General features: G+C 46.1%; 1 protein-coding gene across 2 annotated transcripts in view; it reads right to left on the bottom strand.

The window, feature by feature from the left end:
- The window catches only part of emid1 (EMI domain containing 1), a 51,362-nt gene that overhangs the window by 25,896 nt on the left and 4,741 nt on the right, over positions 1-20,725 (bottom strand). For both annotated transcript variants that reach the window (XM_080003971.1, XM_080003972.1), the window contains exons 2-3: positions 17,679-17,792; positions 17,373-17,476 (exon numbers count right to left, since the gene is read on the bottom strand). In XM_080003971.1, the coding sequence (XP_079860097.1) occupies positions 17,373-17,476; positions 17,679-17,792 (218 nt within the window). The remainder of the gene's footprint in view (positions 1-17,372; positions 17,477-17,678; positions 17,793-20,725) is intronic.

The following is a 20,725-nucleotide window of genomic DNA, read 5'->3' on the forward strand; positions in this document are numbered from 1 at the left end:
GTAGTGAAAAGTATCAGATCTGGCAACACTTTCTTCTCACCCGCCATGCTGCCACCAATTGCCGCACAGTAACCACAAGAGCGTAACTTTGAGATCCCATGTTGCCGAGCTACTGACAAGCTGCAGAGTTCATAAGGAACGCAGCATAAATCAAAACCGCCAGGAATTAAGAAAAGTGTTGACTGAAAAGAAAATGACTCCTGACCAAGAAGCAGTGATGGGTAAAGACTTGAGACCAACATTTACAATCTAAATAAAGGAGTCCCTCTTCCACAGTATTACTACTGCACAACACCGTCGTATATAGTGGAACGTATGACCTGTCATATGAAAACAGCTTAATAGCAGTCAACATTTAATAAGTATAAATAAGATATTTCAAAGCATCATAAACAAGCGCAATGGGTAGATTGCAACAGTACATTACTTTTGAAGGGTGGTTTGTTTTTTATTGTGTGATTAATGAAGCATGTTATGAGCACGCGTTGGGCGTTCTCTCGGTTTACATTTAGCAGTGGCTGGATGTTATAGTCAAGAAAACCCATTGAAGACAGACACTTCCAGCTTTTGCCAAAAGTTCGCTCTCTCCCTCTCCCTCTCTCTCTCTCCCTCTCAAAACTCCAGCCAAGTCTGACAGCCATTCCCAACCGGGCTAGAGTCTGCGGCCGAAACGTCCTAATTGGGAGCACGGGTCGTCGTCTCTCACGCTCGCGTCGAGGGACCAGCGGTCTCCCACCTGCGGGATCATCCAGAGCGAGCGATGAGAAGAATGTTGGAAAAAAATAAAAGTGCAGATGAAAGTGAGAAAGCGAGGGGAGGGAGGGAGATAACTGATGAGCGGGGACGCCTCTATCCGCAGTGTCTTCACTCCCGACCTCGACCCTCATGCCGTCACGTCGGAAAGAGGGCAGAGCCAGCTGTGTGGGGATGTGCACGTGGGGAGGAAAGCGCGCACGCACACGCACCCGCACACACACACACACACACACACACACACACACACACACACACACACAGCAAACAGCAAACAGCGAAAAGAGCACAGTGACACGGAGCGGCCATCACATTGTGCTGTCGCCCAGTACAACAGCCGGTTTGATCACAGTTGTGGGTCAATAGGGATCAGCAGACCCTGCAGGACTCCAGCGGGGACCGACATGTCGAATACGCCCCTTATCAGCACGGCATTATTAACGCCCCCCCCCACACACACACACACGGCGCTCCTTCCTGACCTCCTCTCCTCCACTCCCTCATGCTCACACCGTCCAAAACTATTCATCAACACACACTTGAAGCAACGCTCAAAGACCCTCTGCAGCGTGTTTCTGAGCTGTTCGTTGTTTTTCTATGGCACTCCCTTCTGCGCTCACCACCGTGCATTTTTCACAAAAGCACCAAAAAGTTCAGAAATGTTTATCTCTTGGTAAATGGCACAAATGCAAGATGGCACCCCAATAAAACCATTTCTTCACCCCTTTGCAACTTTCATGACAACGTCCATTAAAAAAGTCTGCCATCATTATTTTTAGATGAGGGACAAAGACAAAAATTCCTCCAACTCCAAACTTTTGTTTCGTTTGAGTCAATTCACTCTAAACTGGTGTAGAAAGTCAGTAATAAATACAAATATATTGTGAAAAGTGTAATAGTTTAAATCATCACATTTTATGTGTTTATTTGTGGTTCGTTTATTTGCTTTAGTCCTCTTACAATAGTCAGGGGTATTATAAGGTCTTATTTCACATATGAATATAATCCTGTTATTTAAGCCATTATGTCATTATTACGCCACCATTAAGGCAATTTCATCACAACTGGTCATATTTACACTGTTCGGGTGAAAACTAATGACCATATATATATTTTTTTTTCACCGGGGAAAACAAGGCAAGGGAAAGACGTGTCAGAGACTGATGGTGCCAGGGGTCCTCCTTGGCTTTTATAACCATCATAAACCATGTATTTCTAAAATATGTATAGGCCAGACCCCCCATGATCGCCGTGGCGTAATTAATCAGAGTGATGGTTAGTGGCCAGTTGCCCAAATTTCAGAGATTAACACTCCTTTGTCAGATGAAGCAGAGTGTTCTGACGCAGGCGAAGGGGTTTAAAAACTCCTGGCCGGACTTCCCCTCCCTGGGACAATCGCTCCCTCAAGCATAAAACCTTTTTGTCTTTTTGTTTTTGTACATTTCTGTCCTCACGGTGCAGTCTGATGCTGTGTCTTATGAAGTGCAAGAGGCGAGGAGGTTTTGGCCGGAGCAGGACCCCAGCTCCCAGAGTGTTTGCAATAGTGTCATAAAAATGGATGGATGGATGGTGTCCCCCGGTCTGAGTCACGCTCCAAACATGGCGGAAATAAATCAAAATCTCAAATACAGTATATGGATAGTTTGAGGAGTTTTTTTTTTTAATAATCTGGAGCAAATATAGAAAATTTTCCACGGAAAAGAACAATGAAGTGTGAGATGAAACAGAAGGTGTGGACTCGATTAGTGAAGATTTTAACTGAAGCATAATTCTTCTCAGTAATTTGAACAAACTCACTTGATCCCTTTTACTCGCTCTTTGTTGTCGTGTATAAATGGAGTTTTAATTGATTCATAAATGCTATAATTGTCTCCAAAGTCTCTCTGCTTCATCACACACATCAAAACACAAAGGAGGAGCGAGGCGACGAGGTCGCCGACTTGTGTTTTATCTGCAGAATGTTAAACTACTTAGAAAAGCTGTAAAACTCACAAGTGACAATTGAGGGCAACCCTGCTTTTAAATCTTATTAAAACACCCATCTACATAAAACTGCCTTTGTACCAAACCACTATAAAAAGAATTTCATTTAAAGCTTTATGAAAAGCTTTAGAATTACACATGACATCACTCGGCAGGGGGATGATAAGTCCCCGAGGCAAATGGAAAATGAAAGTCATTTTGTGCAATTTCAGCAGTTAAGTCTTTCTCCGTTCATCTACGCCGGTAGAAGGATGTAAATTAGGGAGAGAGGGGGATGTTATCATAATTGAGACTGCGATAGAGCCCGGCGCTCCTGGGCCAGTTCCATAGTGACCAGCCTCAGAGCTAATCCTTCTATCTTTGCCACAGCTGACTCATGGAAAACTAAGTGGAAAAATTATACTGTAGACGGTTAAGTGCATTCAAAACCACAAAAGCCAGATAACTAAAGTGGCAGACTAAATAGATGAAATTATATATCGCATTTAAAAAACAAGACACAAAGTTTGAAACTTTGAGTCTGAGTCAGTTTAACTTGTTTGTTATTATGTGTCTCGCACTGTTGGGAATTGGCAACAAGAGTGACATGACAGCTGGTGTATTGTAATACATGACTGACAAACAAAACTTTGGGAAATGTGTTTTTTTCCCCTCACTCTCATTTTGATGTCGTTTACGAGGGGTGCAAGTGATTCGGGTTCGGCTTGCTTGAAGGACTCGAACCCCCACACCCTGCAATTTTAATTGCATTTGCCAACAGCACACATTGAGCACTGGGGTTTTCCGGGTTAGGGTCACTGGTGGGATGGTGTGGGGGTGTGGTTGGCCAAGGGGCAGCCGGGTGGGCCCCCTGCCGGCTGGGCTGGAGTCCTGGCGGCTTGCGCTTAGTGACTTAAGATGTGCTGCGACCTGGCGGGGCTGCGGAGAGCGCCGCCGGGTGCCTTCCAGGGCCCCTGGGGGGCTGTTTGCTGTTGTGGGTGTGGGTTGGGTGCGGGGGTGGCTGGCTTCTCTTTGGCGGGTGCCCGGGTGCCTGGGGTGGTGGAGGGCCCACCAGCTCGCCTGCAGAGCAGGAGGTTCGGGCCGGGTGTCTGTCGGCGTGGGGCCTGGCTCCTGGCCTGCGGTCCGTGCCTGGAGCCCGTGGCCCGGGTTCTGCGTCCACGTCTTGTGCCTGCCCTTAGGGGTGGGTTGAATGTGTGCTCACCGGGGGTGCGGGGTCTCCTCATGCTCCCTGGGACTGGGTTATGCTTCTCGGGGCCGGGCGTGAGGGTTGCTCCGCGGACTTTCGGCTTCTCTGGGGGCCCGGGGGTCTTCTGTGGCTGTAGGGCTTGGGGGGGCTTCAGGGCCCTTTCCGCCGTTTGGAGGCACCATGACCCAATACCGACCTTATACACCAGAACCAATTGGGATAAGTCCTGTACACTCACCGGTGGACACCTCACACACACACACACACACACACATACAGGTGGTCCAGTCACACACACATGCACACACCACCAACACCTGCTTTGAACGCACTCCAGCACCCTCCTGGTTACCTCCCCCTTCCTTTCCTTCCTCATTTACTGCCATAACTATGACAGAAAGAGGCCACGTGCCCAATTGCTGTTCCAGTTTTCCTGGACCTGATTAACTCTGTTTGTCAATACATGTTGTTGTCGGATGATGTTGTTATGTTTTACCAAATGTTGCTTGGTTCTATGTTTAATTGTCTCACCTGTGGTGAGACACTAATCATTAACCTCTTGGAGTAGTAGTTAGTTGTTAATAGACCCAAACATGGTAAAATAGTTCTCCAAAGAGAACTTTTTAAGAGGGATAAAAAGTGGTATTGCAGGTTTAGAAGTTGAACTCTACTAACTCTGTATAGATGCAATAGCATACAAATACTCTGTGTTGTATGCCCAGCATGCTGACAGCACAGGTTAAGAAAAAAAAAAAAAGTAGTGGACCGGATCAGTATTTGCCATCAGACGACATTCAAAGATAAGGACCATGGATCAGGATTGATAAAATACAAAAACACACGCTCTGGCAAAAGGTTTGCGCCCTCGGCCCTCAACAAATATATAAATATATAAACATCTCGACTTACGTTTCTATGTAAATGTGTCTTCTTTGTTGTGCCGTTCACGCCGAAATGCAAATAGTTTTGTCTTTGTTATGCTTTTATGTTATGTTGTATTTATTTTTTGTTATGGTATAACTCCTTTCCTCTTTAGGACAATAGAGTAGGAACCTGAAGCGGAATCTGCATTGATAAGGGGGTATCATGCATCCCGTCAGTTTACTATTTCAGGTTCTGCCATCATGATATCCACCCAGCCCCCCTGCCTCAGAGAGAGTGGCTGCTAGCCGCCGGCAGGGGCTGAAGACCTCCTGAAAAAAGTAACAGAGTCCTCGGCTGCACCTTGGAACGCCACAGGCCGGGTTTAGGTTTCTGCTCCATCAGGTGTAGCCAGGGGAAAAGGAAAGGAATTCCAACCGCTCTGATGGATGAGTGATCCTCGCCGGTGTTTTGTAACCCACCCCGCAGCGTGTCCTTTCCCACCTTCGGGGCGGATCACAAGAGTGTGCGAGGCTTTCCATCGCCGTTAGACAAACACATCTTGGGTGAGATTGGGTGAGAGAGTGTCAAGAGCTCGGCCCGGATTCAGCCGTCGCTCACTGAGACCTCAGGAATCTGCGCACCTCTGGCAGGTGTCCACGGCGGCCGCAGAATTCCTGTCAGGCGTCAAACAGTGGTCGGCTAAAAAGGGGGAGAATAAAAGAGGGGCGAACCGCAACTCCAAAAGAAAATGGATTGAAGTACAAAGTGGAATTTGTTCTCTCAGGCCATCGGCAGCATTCATCTTCTTCTTCAGGGACACCAAGATACACCACTGAGATAAGTCTCTCTTTCGCTTTAATGGCCCTTTGCCTTTGATTCGCTGTTACACAAATAATGAAAGGGAAAAATCATATTCCGCCGCTGTGACAGGCTAGCGACACGCAGTGCTCTCAAAAAATGCGAGGCTGACCCCAAAAGGAGCGGGTCAAGAGATTCCCTTCGATAGTGTGAATACAGTGCCGCTACTTAACGAACAATGCCGACTATTATTCTGCAGAAAATCACAAACCCTGCACCCCTCAATTCTCTGCCCTTTCACCCCGTTGGCGTGCCTATGGCTCTGCCTCTGCTTTCCACCCACAGCCAGGGAGTAGCGATGCAAAACCGACTGAAGCAGGGTCATCAGAGCTTAGAAAGCCTTCACACAAAGACAAGGGGTGGTTCCAGTCTAATTTTCGCAAAGTATATTTCAGTAATGTTGTAAAGGGAAAGAACTAAACTGTATTTCAATGAAATTCTAAGACTTTGGGCCGAGGAATACTTGTATATGAATGGCCTTTTCAAAAGAACGAACCTCGCCTCTTGATTTCTCCTTGCATTTCTAAAATGCATTTTCTCTCATGGCTAAAGTGGACGATGCCCTTGCAATTCCGGGGCAATAACACGTTTCGGCCACAAAAGCGAGTGGCGGGCCGCCCTCCCCCTCCTTCCTCCCCGTGCCGTCCCTACCTGGAAGCACTTAGGTCAACGTGGCCTTTTGGAGCGGTGCCACCCTTCTACTTGTCCGGGGCATTCTCATTTTACACACCCATATCTCTGGCCATCTAGAATACACTGAATAGATTATTACCCACCTGAGCAAAGGAAAAGGGAGGAGAGGAGGAAAGAACTGATCCCAGACTTTCAGAACTTAATTCTCAGCTTTGTATCAGGATGAGAAACCATCTGGCTGCAGATTCAGTGACTTGCACTGAATGGGTCTCTGTTGACTCAAGTGGCTTGGTTTACACAAGCAATGTGAAGGGTTCATATTTAACACATCATAAGCAGAATAATCCTTTGGTCCTTTTTCGTAAATAGTATGTAATGACGTGGGGCGTACAAAGAGGGGAACCTATTAGAAAGGGCTTTAGAGATGCTGAATTGTGCACAGTCTGTTCCATACAAGATTATACGAACTGGCGAACTGTATAAATGCTTACTTTATCTGAGAGAGAGGCTGGAACAGTGTAATTCATTGAATACAAACACATGTATTACATAAAAATTAAGAGAACTTGGCGCTGCCATGTACAGAACTAAGTGGTTGCTTTACTTTCTCCACTATTTTAATTTCTGTTTGATCAGATAAGGATTTTATCCACAGGGATTTCAACAAAAAGGTAATCTAAAGCACAGGAGTGTCCCAGCATCATCAGAATGAGAGAGTCACATTGACTCATTTTGATTAATTGCTTTTCTCTTGCTGTTCTCCTTGCTGCTCTTTGTTTTCCTGCCCAAAGGCCCCGTATCTACCCGCAGCGGGGCCAGACAGACATGGTCTCATGCGGCCGCAGTCCCAATCAGGTGAGCTGGAGCCTTTCAGACGACATGGAGGACAGCCAACAGTAATAACGCCGCCATGACATCACCCTGTGTCTCTTACCCCCTCATCCCTCTTCCCTTGTGCCAGGGACGGCGGCTGAGGGGGAACGCTGGTCGGTAGCGACGAGATCCAATAACAAGATGATTCAGTGGCCCTGTCACCTTGTCAGCGGAAAAGGCAGTTCGGTTGAGGGATATTTAAGCTTTCCGTTCTAACATATCGATCTATAATCCTGTTTTGTTCAGCGCCCACACCAGCAGCTGTCTGTCTGTCTGGTGAGAATCTGCACAGTCAGGGTTATGTGTGTTTGCTGCCAGGCTCCTTCTATGAGCTCAGTGTGAAGGAGCCGAAGCGCCATAAACACCTGAGGAAGCAGGAACACACCGCCACCCTCTCCGGACAGTATTTATGGTCCCGTTTGGGGAAGCGGGGAGCGGGATGTGGGACACAAACACACTCGGCTCTGCGTTTTTGGCCTTTGGCAAGTGTCCAACCAAAACACCAGGGCTGTTAAAGCCCCCCCCCCCCCTCTGGATGAGTCCCACGAGCCAGCGGAGCAGGCGGAATGCAGACCTGGGTTTAGAGGTTCAGGGGTACGTCCTGTTGTTAATGAGCTCACCCTGCTGGGCCCCTCCGGCCCCCGGCCCCCGATGCTGCCTCAACAGCAACCTCCACCACATCTTAACACACACACACACACACACACACACACACACACACACACACACACACACACACACACACACACACACACACACACACACACACACACACACACACACACACCCAAACACAGAGCACCACCTGAGCAGGATCACACCACCATCCCCCCCTTGCACGACCACCTCCCTCTGGACTGCAGGGTCAGGGAAAGTGTCCTGCATTTGACACCACCCCTCCAAAAAGAATAAAAAAACAACTAATCATTAGAGGGTAAAGTTGTGTGTGTGTGTGTGTGTGTGCGCACGCGCGCACACACACACACACACACAAATTGTGAAACACAAGCTCTGTCCAACAGAGACAAACTCAATTGTGGAAAGTAAAAGTAACAAAGTACTTTTTTTCCAAGTATTTGTACTTACTGAAAGTATGTTCCGTTTCGGAGATTTCCGACTTTTGACTCCACTCCATTTCAAAGCCAACATCTATACGTTATACCTTTCACTACGTTTCGAAATCAGTTGCATTACTTTTGTGTTTAAAAACATCTGGATTTATATTCATATCTATCAAAAGTAAACCAAAGGAAAAACAATCAGGGACTGCATTAATCAAACTGCTGATCTAGGATTGGTCTTCAGTGATACATATCCTTATAAATTACTATGACACAGCATATACTATGTCTTTGTTAATTATAATCAGGATCTACATGAGCACTGATCTGTATAAAACGTATAACTTAATGTCATTTTATAGGCTATGTATATCAGTACACTGAATATAAGTAGTTTTACTTGTAATACTTTAAGTACATTTAAGATCAAGTACTTATCGACTTTAAATTGAGTAGAAATGTCAATGTGGTACTTTCACTTTTACGAGAGTAACTTTTGTGTCAGGGTATTTGTATTTTTACTGAAATAAAAGGTCTGAGTACTTCTTCCTCCTTCAGATTTAGTGTCTGCATCCCTTTAGGACACAGACACTCTTATACAAAGCTAAACTTTGCAGCGGCCTCACATATCAGATAATACACCTCACCTCAAGTTTTTAAAATTCCCTTTATTGTTTGCTGTTCTCCCAAATCTAGAGATTGTTTGGCTCTGGTCCAGGAGGAAAGGTTCTCCAACGTCAGGTTTGCCTACAGGAATGTCTCTAATTAGACCGTCTGCTGAAGCAGTTCATCCAAAGCTCTTCTCCGAATCTCCAATCCAGAACTAATCACATCCATCAGCACCCCTCCTTCCACTCCCCGTGGCTAGGACTAAGTCAACCTAATGAACAGATGGAGTAATATGTAAAAGAATAAAAAAATATATATACTATGAATCACTCTGGAGATCAAATTCTACATTTTCAAAATTATTTGCGATAACATACATTTTTTTGGAGGCTGGGAAACAGAGGCCGAGTTCGGAGCGGGGAGCTCTTTGATGCGAGGCGGCCGTGGATGATGTCATCGGGCGCTCCACAGCGAGATGTCTGTGATGTGGTTGCCTGTTTGTGGTTTGCTGGCCGGGGGAGTGGAGCTCAGAGTTTGGATGTTGGCTTCATAAAATCCCCACCCACAGAGCCAAAACACTCCAGCCTCTCTTATGTGGTGTTGTATATGTTTATGAACTCATAACATTGACAAATGAGCAGCGAGAAGACAGAGATTTCGGGGAGTGTACAAACACTGCAGAGGGCTTATGTGCGATGTAAACACTATATATGGCAATATAAACTGTACAGTGTACAAAGTGCAATAAACCCATGATTTTATATAAATTATTTTTATTCTACTGTAAGTGGGTTCCACTCCCTGGGGGAGAGTGGTGAAACGGGGAAAGAGGGCAAGAATTGGATTTCATGTGGGGATAGTTGTGGTAATTGTGAAATAAAGGAAAGAAAAAACAGCCATGGAGTCATTTTACGTTTATGGGAGTGTGAGGGCATGCATATATAATACCATAAATAAAATACCATTGTACTGCCTCGAAATAAATGTTAAAATAAACAGTTATGGGAAGAAGACGTATTGCAAAATCTCGATCAAAAGTGAATAGAATAGAATAGAATAAGATAGAATAGGTCGAGGACACTATATCCTCACCAGTGCAATGATGCACAGAGCAGTGGGCGCGCTGAAGTCACAACATCTGCTTGAGCTATGGGCACTCTAGAAGGCGCCCGCCCAATCAATGCGGCCATTGTCTACGCGATGATGTCAAAACGTGAAGAGAATACATTTCATTACCGTCTCAGGGTCTAGCCGGAGAGAGCAGCTCTGTGTTGTAGAGTAATTGCAGAAAGCCGTTTAATCCGTGAGAGCGACACAGAGGGCACCGTGCTGAGGGGCGCAGAGCAGACGGGGTTAAATCAGCCAAAATGACGTCACTCGCCGGGTGGATCGGAGATCGGCGATATGAAGGAGGAGGATCTCGCGCCTCGACGGGTTATGTTTTCCCCTGATGTTTTTCCTCGCTCTTCTTTTCACTTCGCATAAAGGCCTGAATCTGAGGGGAACTTGGCTTTGGGGATAGAAAAGCAGTTTGTGGGGCTGTGTTTTGGTGGGTGTGCGGCTCTAATTTTATCGCTGGAAGTGTTTTTGCAATGCTGGCAAAGCCCACTTTCTTTCTTCCACTGCAGGAAAAAAAAATGGTTTTCAATATGTTCCCCTGAGATGGCAAGGGAAATAATAAATAAATCAGGAAGCAGAAGAGGCTTTTCTAGCCGAGGGCCAGATACGAAAGCCGAGGGCCAGATGCAAAAGAAAAAAAAAAACCCAAAAAACAACCTATCTGTGAATCAAGGCTGAAGATTAAACTGGAGCAACGACAAATACCACTTCTTTAGATTAAAAAGCTTTTTTTTTTTAGGACCTGAAGAGCATGAGGAATTGTAAAATAATTACCTTTAGTGTCTGGTGAACAGGAATGAAATCAACTGTAAAAGAGCTTGATCTATTCTTTTTTCCTACTTTCTTCTGTGAGGAATCAGTGCTCATCAAAAACCTATCTTGAATCATCAGTTAAGGTTGTAGCATTAGTGGAAGATATTTGATGAGGTCATTGCACTTCTCCTTTGGCAAATTAATCCAATCCATCCATACAAGGGCATTTTAACATTTAATATATCCGTGATGTCAGTGTGTTTCTCAGATTAAGTAATATTCTACGTCGCTTTAGATTTAAAAAAAAAAGTAATCTGTTAGATGACTTTATGTAAATTTGAATGTAAATCTAAACTGTTTATAATGAATCTGAATGATCTCTTGTGTCCATATGTGCCGTTTAACGCCCTGCCTCCGTAAACACAGCTGATGTGACGTATGCTACAGGGGCGGTTAAAACAACACAGGAGAACGTATATGAGACAAAGGGGGTCGGAGAGAGGGGGAATAAAAACTAGTTTCTACTGTTTGATTTAGTTAATTGCATATATATTCTTTGATATTCTTCTACGTTGATGAATGGCCCGAGTGATATTCCCCCGGTTCTGGGCAGTCTTGGTTAAAGGGAACGGACACTCCCATGTCTAATCTCCTGTGAGGCCCTCGTTTCAGTTTGACTTCAGCTGCTTCCAATTTGGGCTGAGCACTTGTGCTTCTCTCGCCGGCCATTTACATAATCATGAATCTGAGCCGCACAGGCCTGTCTGCACACTGCGGTGCTGAGTGCGTGCTCTGTATTTCTTTGTAGAGCTATTATTTTATGATTTACCATTATACGCTCAAGAAATGCCATTGCTGGAAGTTACAGAAGTGGTTTAGTTGAAGTAAGAATGAATGCAGCTTCATTTAGCGTGGCGTGTGCCACGCTAAATGAAGCAACCTGTTCCTACAGACATAGGAAAAGTGTGTGTGTGTGTGTGTGTTCCAGAAAGGAGTGAAGGGCCATTTGTGTGAAAAGGTGTGTGAAAAGGTGGCTCTAGAGTGGTGTTTTTGCAGCATTGTGTGGTCCGCCAGGAGTGGGAGTGGAGTCTTGTTGCGTCCCCGTGCCCTCGCGCTGGGGTCCTTCCACTTACAGCCACTAAAACCTGCCGCCATTAAAGCAACTAATCACACTCAACAGCTGCATCCCTCACCGTACAAATCCTCAACGCCTTGCTCTCGCACCCACGCACACACCGACACACACACCGGCGCCCACGCACTCACGCTCTTCCCTGGCTAATGGCAAGCTGCAGCCTACTGATGTTTAAAGCAAAGGGCTTAGTGGGCAGGCCTCTGATAAGCCACGCTGAGCTGTGAAAACACAGATTACATTTCTGTGGCTTATTACAGACACCGTGCCTCTGCCTCCCAGCCACGCCATAATTGCAACCCAAAAACCGCAGCCTCCGCTTGGATGTGAGATAGGAGTTGACGGGGACCCCCGCGGCATTGCTTTGACAGCCGTGAAAATCCAGCCCCACGCTCTCCCATGTGTTACGCCGCAATGGGGCCCCCCCTCTGTGATAAGCTGCAGCCATATTTCTTTTAAGTGCTCTTTTCAATAAATCACGTCCAGAGCACGGCGCCCGCTGCAGTCATCCCAACACTTTTTAAACTTCATCAAGAAGAGCACGCGAGGGAGCAAAAACAGAGCAGGGGGAATTATGGAAAATCACACGTTTCTGAGTTTGCTGAGTCTGCACTCTCTCTCTCTCTCTCTCTCTCTGCGATGCTGTCATTGATATTGAGATGTGTTCCCTATACTGCAGGTGACAGCTATTCTTAGTGTTATAACCTCACCCTCACAGGATGTATTAGGTGTTCTCAAACCACCACATTACCTCTAAACAAGGTTTTGCTATCTATGTCTAATGTTCTTTAAATTGGGATATCCCATCTGAAAACATGAGTTTAGTCACTTGGAATGCCAGAGCCAAACAGGCATACATTAAGTCCCTGTTTCTGGCAGCCTATGAAAGAACCTCCATCTGTAAATACTTAGCCTATTTTTTCTCCGACTCAATCAGAGATAAATGCCATTGTGTTCCAAGTCCAGAAGTAAGACAATATGTCCCGAACCTCATAGAAAACAATTAGGATCCAGTAATTATATCACTGGCCTGTCAAGGCAAGTTCCGAAGTTCAGCCAAGTCCCGAGAGCGGGATGAGGGACGGAGGGAAGGGGAGCAGATATGAAGTTGTGCCCGTTTGATGCAGTGTTATCTTAGTCCACTCTGACTTTGAGCGAGGAGGTTTTCCTGACATCCGAGTATGACGTTATGTTTTCAGAGCCAAGACGCCGGGGCTCCGACAAGCTTATACTGTACGGTTGAAAGCCGGAGTCTCAGGTGCCAGAGTGGCGTGATCCTGCCTCATAAAGCCCTTTTTCATTCATCTCTCTTCGCTCTGCACAGCGCTGCCTGGCACGCTCAGCTTTTGGAAACACTTTGCAGAGCAAATGGAAAACAGAGACACGTTATCTCCGCTCCAGACACAACTGGTCGATCGGTATCAACCAGCCTGGCGGGAGTCAGTGGGTTAAGCAGAGCAGCAATGCGTGCAGGTGAGAAATGGCCAGCAGAATGACTCTAGATGACTCTTCAATTGGACCGATGATGATCTTTTTTACACAAGTTAATATATGTCTCTGAGGTCCCCAAAACATGTTTTTTGCTGAAAATACCGCTCAGATTATGCATTAGAGCTGTTCAACATACCTCTAAATCCATCGTGTTCCTGACGCTCTGTTGAAATGGGTGGAGCCATCCTGTCGAGGCCCCTAGTTCTGGGAGCCAGCGTTTGAGCATGGCTTCCAGGTTTTCGTTCTATTCACTCCGTAACTTTCACTGATTTCACCATCGGTCCACCAAAATCTGTTTCTGAACAAATTTGAATGCAATCCAATCCAATATGCTATTTGGTTTCCAAATTTTCACTCATATAAGATCTGCGAGGCCTAATTTAAAAGTTAGTTCCGACTTTTGTTGCCGCGCTCCAAGCTTGTGGGAGACACGGACACTGCACCGCGACGCACCAGGACTCTCAGATGCGGGGAGTTTTGGTAAGTGTCGGAAAATTAAAAAAAAATAAAGATACATATACAATAAAAACACATTATTTTTATTGGTGTTGTTTGGAGAAACGCACCGCGGATCCGATGGAGCCGATGACCACATAAAGAAATCCGTCACGACCTGACGACAGTGGGAAAAACCTTTGAAAGCCGAGCACTCGGAAGCCTGAGCGTTCTGTAACTTTGCCTTCTAACGAAGTAAGAGTTTAAAATCATGAGTTCGGCTTGGAGATCCAATCAGTGACCGGTCGCCCCATTCTGGTGCATTTCCATCCTCCGGTCTCGTAGACCGGGCCGGAGCCTCGGCCCCGGAGGAGTCTGGGTACTGTAATGCAGACCAGCCTGGGGAGTGAGACGGGGCGAGCAGCAATTAGGGGGCGAGTGGGAGTCATGGGGGCTGAGTAAAGCAAGAGTCAAGGCACATTTTCCACAGTCTGCGAAAGCCAGACGAGCAGGTGAGCAGGGAGAGCGGCAGCGAGGAGGAGGGAACCTACAAGCACGACACATGGAAACCTCAGAACCTTTAAAGAACCTCAAAGAGGCAGGTTTAAAGCCACGGAGTCGTTCCAGGGTTTGTTTGCGTCGCCATGTGATCTGAGCTGCTATTGACTATCATCTGCCTATCATCTCCTGGCTCGGCAGCCCCGTGAAATAATTAGGGCTGGCTATCATGAGGATTTTATAGATTCACATTCAGCTGTGACTTATTCTTCTCATTGATCCAACTCTTTTATTTACTCCCTTAGTGATTTCTAATCTGTAAATCATCCTGAGATTTAACAATGACTAATTACAAGTATGTTTGTATGTTGCTGCCACAAAAATATGTGTGTTTTATGTCACTTGCTTGATTGGAGGTTTTTCCACAATTTAATTTAAAAGTGTCCATATGTCCAGACATAAAGCAACATGTTTAGAAATTGATGGCACAGCATCAAACATTGTTCAAGGTGATGCTCATCACCTCCCTGGTCACCATCGATTAAAGGAATGATTAGAATGAGATCATGGATCAGGATCGTTTCCAGGAAATCAAGCCATTTGGAACTGGTTCCAAATCAAAGCCAAACTGTGATCACACGTTGCACGTCCATGATTCGCCAAAGTTTATGTAGCGGGCCGGGTTACAGATGTTTTCACACACTAAATCAAAGGCATTTGAAGTTCTTGTTACAGTGCAAAATTATTTAAATCCACTAGTTTGTGTTCTACGCCCTTCTTTTTTTTTTTTTTTTTGTTCTACGCCCTTCTGACTGACCGTACCATTCTAAAACGTAGCAAAAAGCACTATGCTTATGACTGGCTGGGTGCCTGCTGTCCAGGTCTTATTATTGAAATGATCAAATAACTCAAGGTCACGTTTCCACCTTGATCTTGCTGAACCGCCCGAACGGCTGCAGCTTTGCTTGGCAGCGCTATGGCAACAGTTATAGGCATTATCCTGTCTCCAACCTTGTGAGGGTGGCATGCTTTCCTCCCCCCCGGGCGGGGGGAACCGGGCAGTCGGCGGTGGAGTGTCAGGTTCTGCGCTGCAAACGCACTGTGCTCGTGCGGCAGAGGGCGGAACAAAGCACCGGTGGCCCTGGATACGGCGCATGACGCGGGAGGGTTCTGGAGCCCTGTGAATGGGACCTGTCACTTCCACTCAGCGCCGGCTGTGATCTGAGGCACCCGGAACGCCGCTCAGATAAGTGGCTAATCCCAGCGTCCCTGCTGGCACGACAGCCCCCTACCGCCATCGCTACCGGGGGGAGGCGGCTCCGCCGGCTACGACTTAATTGGATAATTATCTGTTTGACGACGTGTTCCTCTGCTTTGTGCTTCAGTCCATCTCGGGGCGGCGGGCGGGGGGGGGGGGGGGGAGTGAGTGCTGCAGACAGTACGGGCACGTACCTCGCCTGTCCGTGCACGTGGGAGTCTAGACTTTGCTAGTTTGCTGCCGGGGGCCCCCCAGTACCTGCAAACTACAGGCCTTGAAGGCGTCTTTAGTGCAGCTGTTCGCAGGGATGTTCTGGTGCCCTCTTTTCAACGACACAGAGAAGTGACCGTTTTTCACTCCAGTAAAGAGTTGTCAAACTCTGTGTCACAAAGCCAGAGAGATTTACGGTTCCGCCCAGTCGGATCCCGGGTCCTTGCATAAACACACGTTCCACCCGGCTTTCCAGACTGCTGAGGCAGGGGGGGGCTAATGCCAGGGGAAGTCATTATGCACTGTGTGTGTGTGTGTGTGTGTGTGTGTGTGTGTGTGTGTGTGTGTGTGTGTGTGTGTGTGTGTGTGTGTGTGTGTGTGTGTGTGTGTGTGTGTGTGACTTATTCGTAGCTACTGGAGTGAGGATAAAAGAGGATAAAATGTAAGAGTGCGCAGCCGGGCTGTAAAAATCCAAACCACATCAAAAAGAATCAACCTTACACACTACAGACTCGTAAGCCGAGCACAAATAAGTCCCGGAGAATAATAAAGTGTCTTTAAAAATTAAAGAAAATGGAGCTGAAGGTTTTATACCTCGGCTAGGAGAGGAAAACGGTGTCTGAAAACATGATTAATGCGTTAACTCGAGAGGTGGGCGCGAAGACAACAATGGAAGCCACAACACACCATAATGAGAGACATGGATGGCTTGTGTGAATTTAGAGGGAGCGAGAGACGGAGAACGAGAGGACAAAAAGGAGAGGAAACAGAGGAGAGGGAAGAGACGAGTGCGGGGAGCCAAAGTGATCTTGGCATCCCACTCCTCTTTCTCTCCCCTTCACTGGGATGCTGGCTCCGTGTCAGGAACCAGGATCAGAATCAGACCCAGAACCAATCGTACAGGAAACCCACTGGGGTCTGCGAGTCAAACTGTGGATCACCTGCCCTGCTCTCGACCCTGAGCAGAACCCGGTGCACTGCTGCGAGCATGCTGGGCTCCTATCAAACAGGTTTCTCAAGTGAACGGTGCTGGGATTTGTCCGTAAATAAGTGTGATTGTCAGTAAATCCCAATCAGCTGTAAATGAGACGCGCGTGCATGGAATGAGCAACTTGCCAATGACAACCCTGAGGTGCATTAAAGGTGGAAATTGCAGACAGGTTTAGATAAAGTAAAGAGAACCTTAAAGGGACACAGTGAGAATACTGTAGTAATTAACTATTGATGAACTGCAGTTTAATTCGTTGCTTCTAACTTGAATATTTTGTGGTGAGTGCAGTGGTGCAAAGGAGACAGGAAAAGGGTGGAAGAGGGAACACCAGCAAATAGATGACAAAAATACAACCCTATAACTAGAAATTAAGTTTATTACTATAAAAAAATAATTTCAAACTTCTGTTATGTTTATTTTATTTTTTTAATTATAATTGCATTTTAGGATCAGCATTTTCATTGTGAATGTGTTTGAGGTGGATTTCGACTATATACACATGACATACAAATTGAGCATGGGTAAATTCCGGTCAGTCATGAAAAATATTGCAGCGACTTAAAATGTGACCACTGCCAGTGTTTGATCAATGCTTCTGCTAATGTTTCACATGAAAATGTTTTGATTCCCACTGCGTGCAGTGGACTCGTCCATTCCTGACTCACCTTCCTCGCAAGCGGCTCCGCTGAACCCAGGGCAGCACTTCCACTCCAGGGATGTGACGGTGCGGTAGACCACCTTGTAGGAGGGTCGGACCACCGTCCTGTAGCTGAGCATCACACACACACACACACACACACCATCACACATGTTGTTTAGAACTATGTCGACTTCATTTACTTATGAACTCAATTAATAGATTAAATCATTACCATCGGCTAAAGAGGACGAACAAAGATAAAACAAAGATTTCCAAAGTCTTAATATACGTATACTGTAGAAGGAGCAGTTAAAGGGTCCGTGGACTTTACCTGCCCCCCGTGCACCCCTGCGGCCAGCGGCACGTCTGGTAAACCCTCTGCAGCATCGTTCCATTCTGGACCTGGCAGGTCACCGTCTTAGTGACCGTGTGCGGACACCAGTTCCTATGAGAGAGAAATGGATTTAATTACAGACATTTAATGTGTGTGCAAAAATAGAGAAAAAATAGAGAAGATTCTGCTTGAGAAAAAGGGGTGTAGCATGAAAAAGGGTCAAGCACACAAAGGGCCCAACAGTAATAGTTGCCCAGTTGCCCTGGGCAACCAGATTTTGGCCAGTGTCAACCATGTTGAGAGCAGTGAGAATATTCAACATATGGATTATAATGATGTAGGCTCATTACCATTCAATTATAAAACTATTAAAATGTGGCGACCATTTTGTCAGTGCTGGCAACCAACAGCTGATGCATGGTTGCCAACCTGGCAACCACTTCTGAAGGTTAGTGTCAGGTAGAGGTAAACGATCCGCGTCTTTAAACTCTAAGCCGTTCTCCACACAGGGGTCTCCCTGCTTTCCTTTTGAAACTCATTTACAGTGTTTACGTGGGTTCAATCGGCCATGAGACGAGCGGCAGCGCTTTGTGAGCTGTATTTACATTGCGGTCTCTCCCCTATCAATACACAAACGCTAGCCCCGCTCTCTGTGGATCTAAGCAGAGGTAGAGGAGAGGAGCGAGGGAGGAGGAGGAGGAGGAGGAGGAGGAGGAAGGGAGTGGAGGTCCCACACTGAGATTAGACCGAGTGGGTTTTCAACACGAGCTAAAGCCGGGTCATGGGTCCACTCCCTTTTCACAAGACATTATCTGCGCTGGCTTTACACAGCTGGAGAGAGGATGTGAGACAAGCAAAGCGCCGTGGGAGAAAGTGTAAGCAAAGGTCAGGAGCGAAGATCGGATAGTGGAGACATGAGAAGGTGCAGATCGTTCGCCAAAGTCCCCCCTGAAGTGTCCTTTTAATTATCCCTCACCGGAATTGTGATGTTATTTAATTTGAGGGGATCCACTCAGTTGGAAGCGATTAAAACGAGATAGGGGAGTAAATGACCAGTGCGTAGTAGTGGAAGCCGGACCAGCTTTAATCTCCCGGCGAGATCTCCTCTTTTACCAGGAGGAGATTTATGATCCTGATTAGGTCGGACCCCGGGTATGGTTTCAATCATAGCATTAATAGGCAGAAAAAAAGGGAGAAAAATAGCACTCATTGAAGCTTACTATGGTATTCATTAAGCCTGTAGCATGGTGGATCCCTCTGATGGACTGTGGCTGTGGGCAACACGCGCCAGATGAGGAACCGTAAGAAAGACAAAGCTATAAGACGTGGAAAAAAAAAAAAAAAAAGCCTGACGAGAATAAGCTCAAGCGGGGGCAGTTTCCACCCATTTCTGCAAATAGATGGAAACCAGCACATTCTGAAAATGAACAGTGTTGATCAGAGCGATCCTTACTAGCGTAGACCGCGGCCTTCCGACTTGTTCGGAGGTGAGGTATATTTTCACTTTTCATTCCAACAGTCAAATCAAGGAAACGCGGCGCACGAGTTAAGCGCCACTAACGTATGGAACACATGCGCAGGCTGTTACAAGCGGCGTGGGTTGCAGCTCTCTTATTAACTATGAAATGTACAAATGCCCTCATCACCTGACATACGGCACAAGCCGAGGGAGGGAAACGTGGAGAACAATTACTTAAGCCTGTGTTTATACAGTCCTTCCAACGTATGGGAAAAGTTGTTTGGAATATACCCTCTGCAGAGCTGCACGCTGTGTGTTCCACAGGCAGTCTGTTTAAACGTGTGGGAAGACAAGACAGATTTAACTTTTTCCTTTTTTTTTTTCTTCCCTTTCCTTTTTTTTTTTTTAACCAAAGTGTGTTTGTCAATAGGTTAGACCATATGTTTGTGTGAGAAAGACAGTTTACACTGCAGGAAACTGCCAAAGGCATAGGATGCGGAACAGTACTAAACAAGCTCATGTTAACAATCCCCACATGTTGCGGTGCCCGCGTACAGAACCCGGATCGCCTCAAACATGAGCCCAATGCATATCTGGACTGATTCCTCTGGCTTAGGAGAGTTAAGTTTGATATAACGTATAACGTATAACGTCGTCTTTGGAATGTACAACTCTGGTGTTTCAGTTATCAGTAAGGAAAATTCGAAAAAACAACATATCCCAGGAGAAGGTTAGGCTATAGCTTAGTGACTATGCTTAAAATTTATGTCTAAATTGGGTACGTTTATTTCAGTTTTCTCTTTGGTTTTATATAGGAGGCACCATTTGACAGCCATATAGATGCATAAATGACCCCAGCTCCACGTTCTCTCCCCTAAGTTGCTTTTTCTGTTACTGAAGAAAAAAACCCAAAACAAAAAAAAACAAAACTCAAGGCATTTGTGGAAAACCCCGACTTTAAAGGCGCTGTGGTCAGGTAAGGCTGGAAGCAGGAGGTGGAGGCCTCACCCCATTGTTTCCCCACCCCTTATCCTCCAAAATCAACAGATAAACATCAGCGTTTCCCAGGCTGGGGGGGGGGTGACACATCTCCAGCGGGAACAAGGATTGTGGTTTGGGATTTATGGCGTCTCACCTTTCCTTAGTGTACTGTTTAATGAAAAAAAGTAAACACAAAGTGGTATTTCAGTGAATAAAAAGTTTTTAAACAATCCCTGTTATATGCCTTCAAAACATGTGACGCAACATCTCATAAAAAATATGGTTAGGTTGTTAAATAACAAAAAAGCAAACATTTTCCTCACCAAGGGGAGGATGAGGAGGTTTAAATTCCCAGCTGCTGTGAATCTTCCTTTGCCCACAGTCTAATTGATGAGTGTAATGGTTTAGTGCCAGCAACACAACTTTCTACATCTACAACCTTAAGGACCAGCACTCATTGGGAAATCATGGCCTGTTTACAAGCGTGACGGCCATAGATCTCCTTGCTTTTCAAGAGATAACTGTCGTATAATGGCCCATTGAATTTCAAATGGCTTCACGCATGTCCAGGGACCACGGGACAGAGGTACTTAATGCACTTGTT

This window comes from Zeus faber (genome assembly GCF_960531495.2).
Source record: "Zeus faber genome assembly, chromosome: 7".
NCBI classification, from domain to species: domain Eukaryota; kingdom Metazoa; phylum Chordata; class Actinopteri; order Zeiformes; family Zeidae; genus Zeus; species Zeus faber.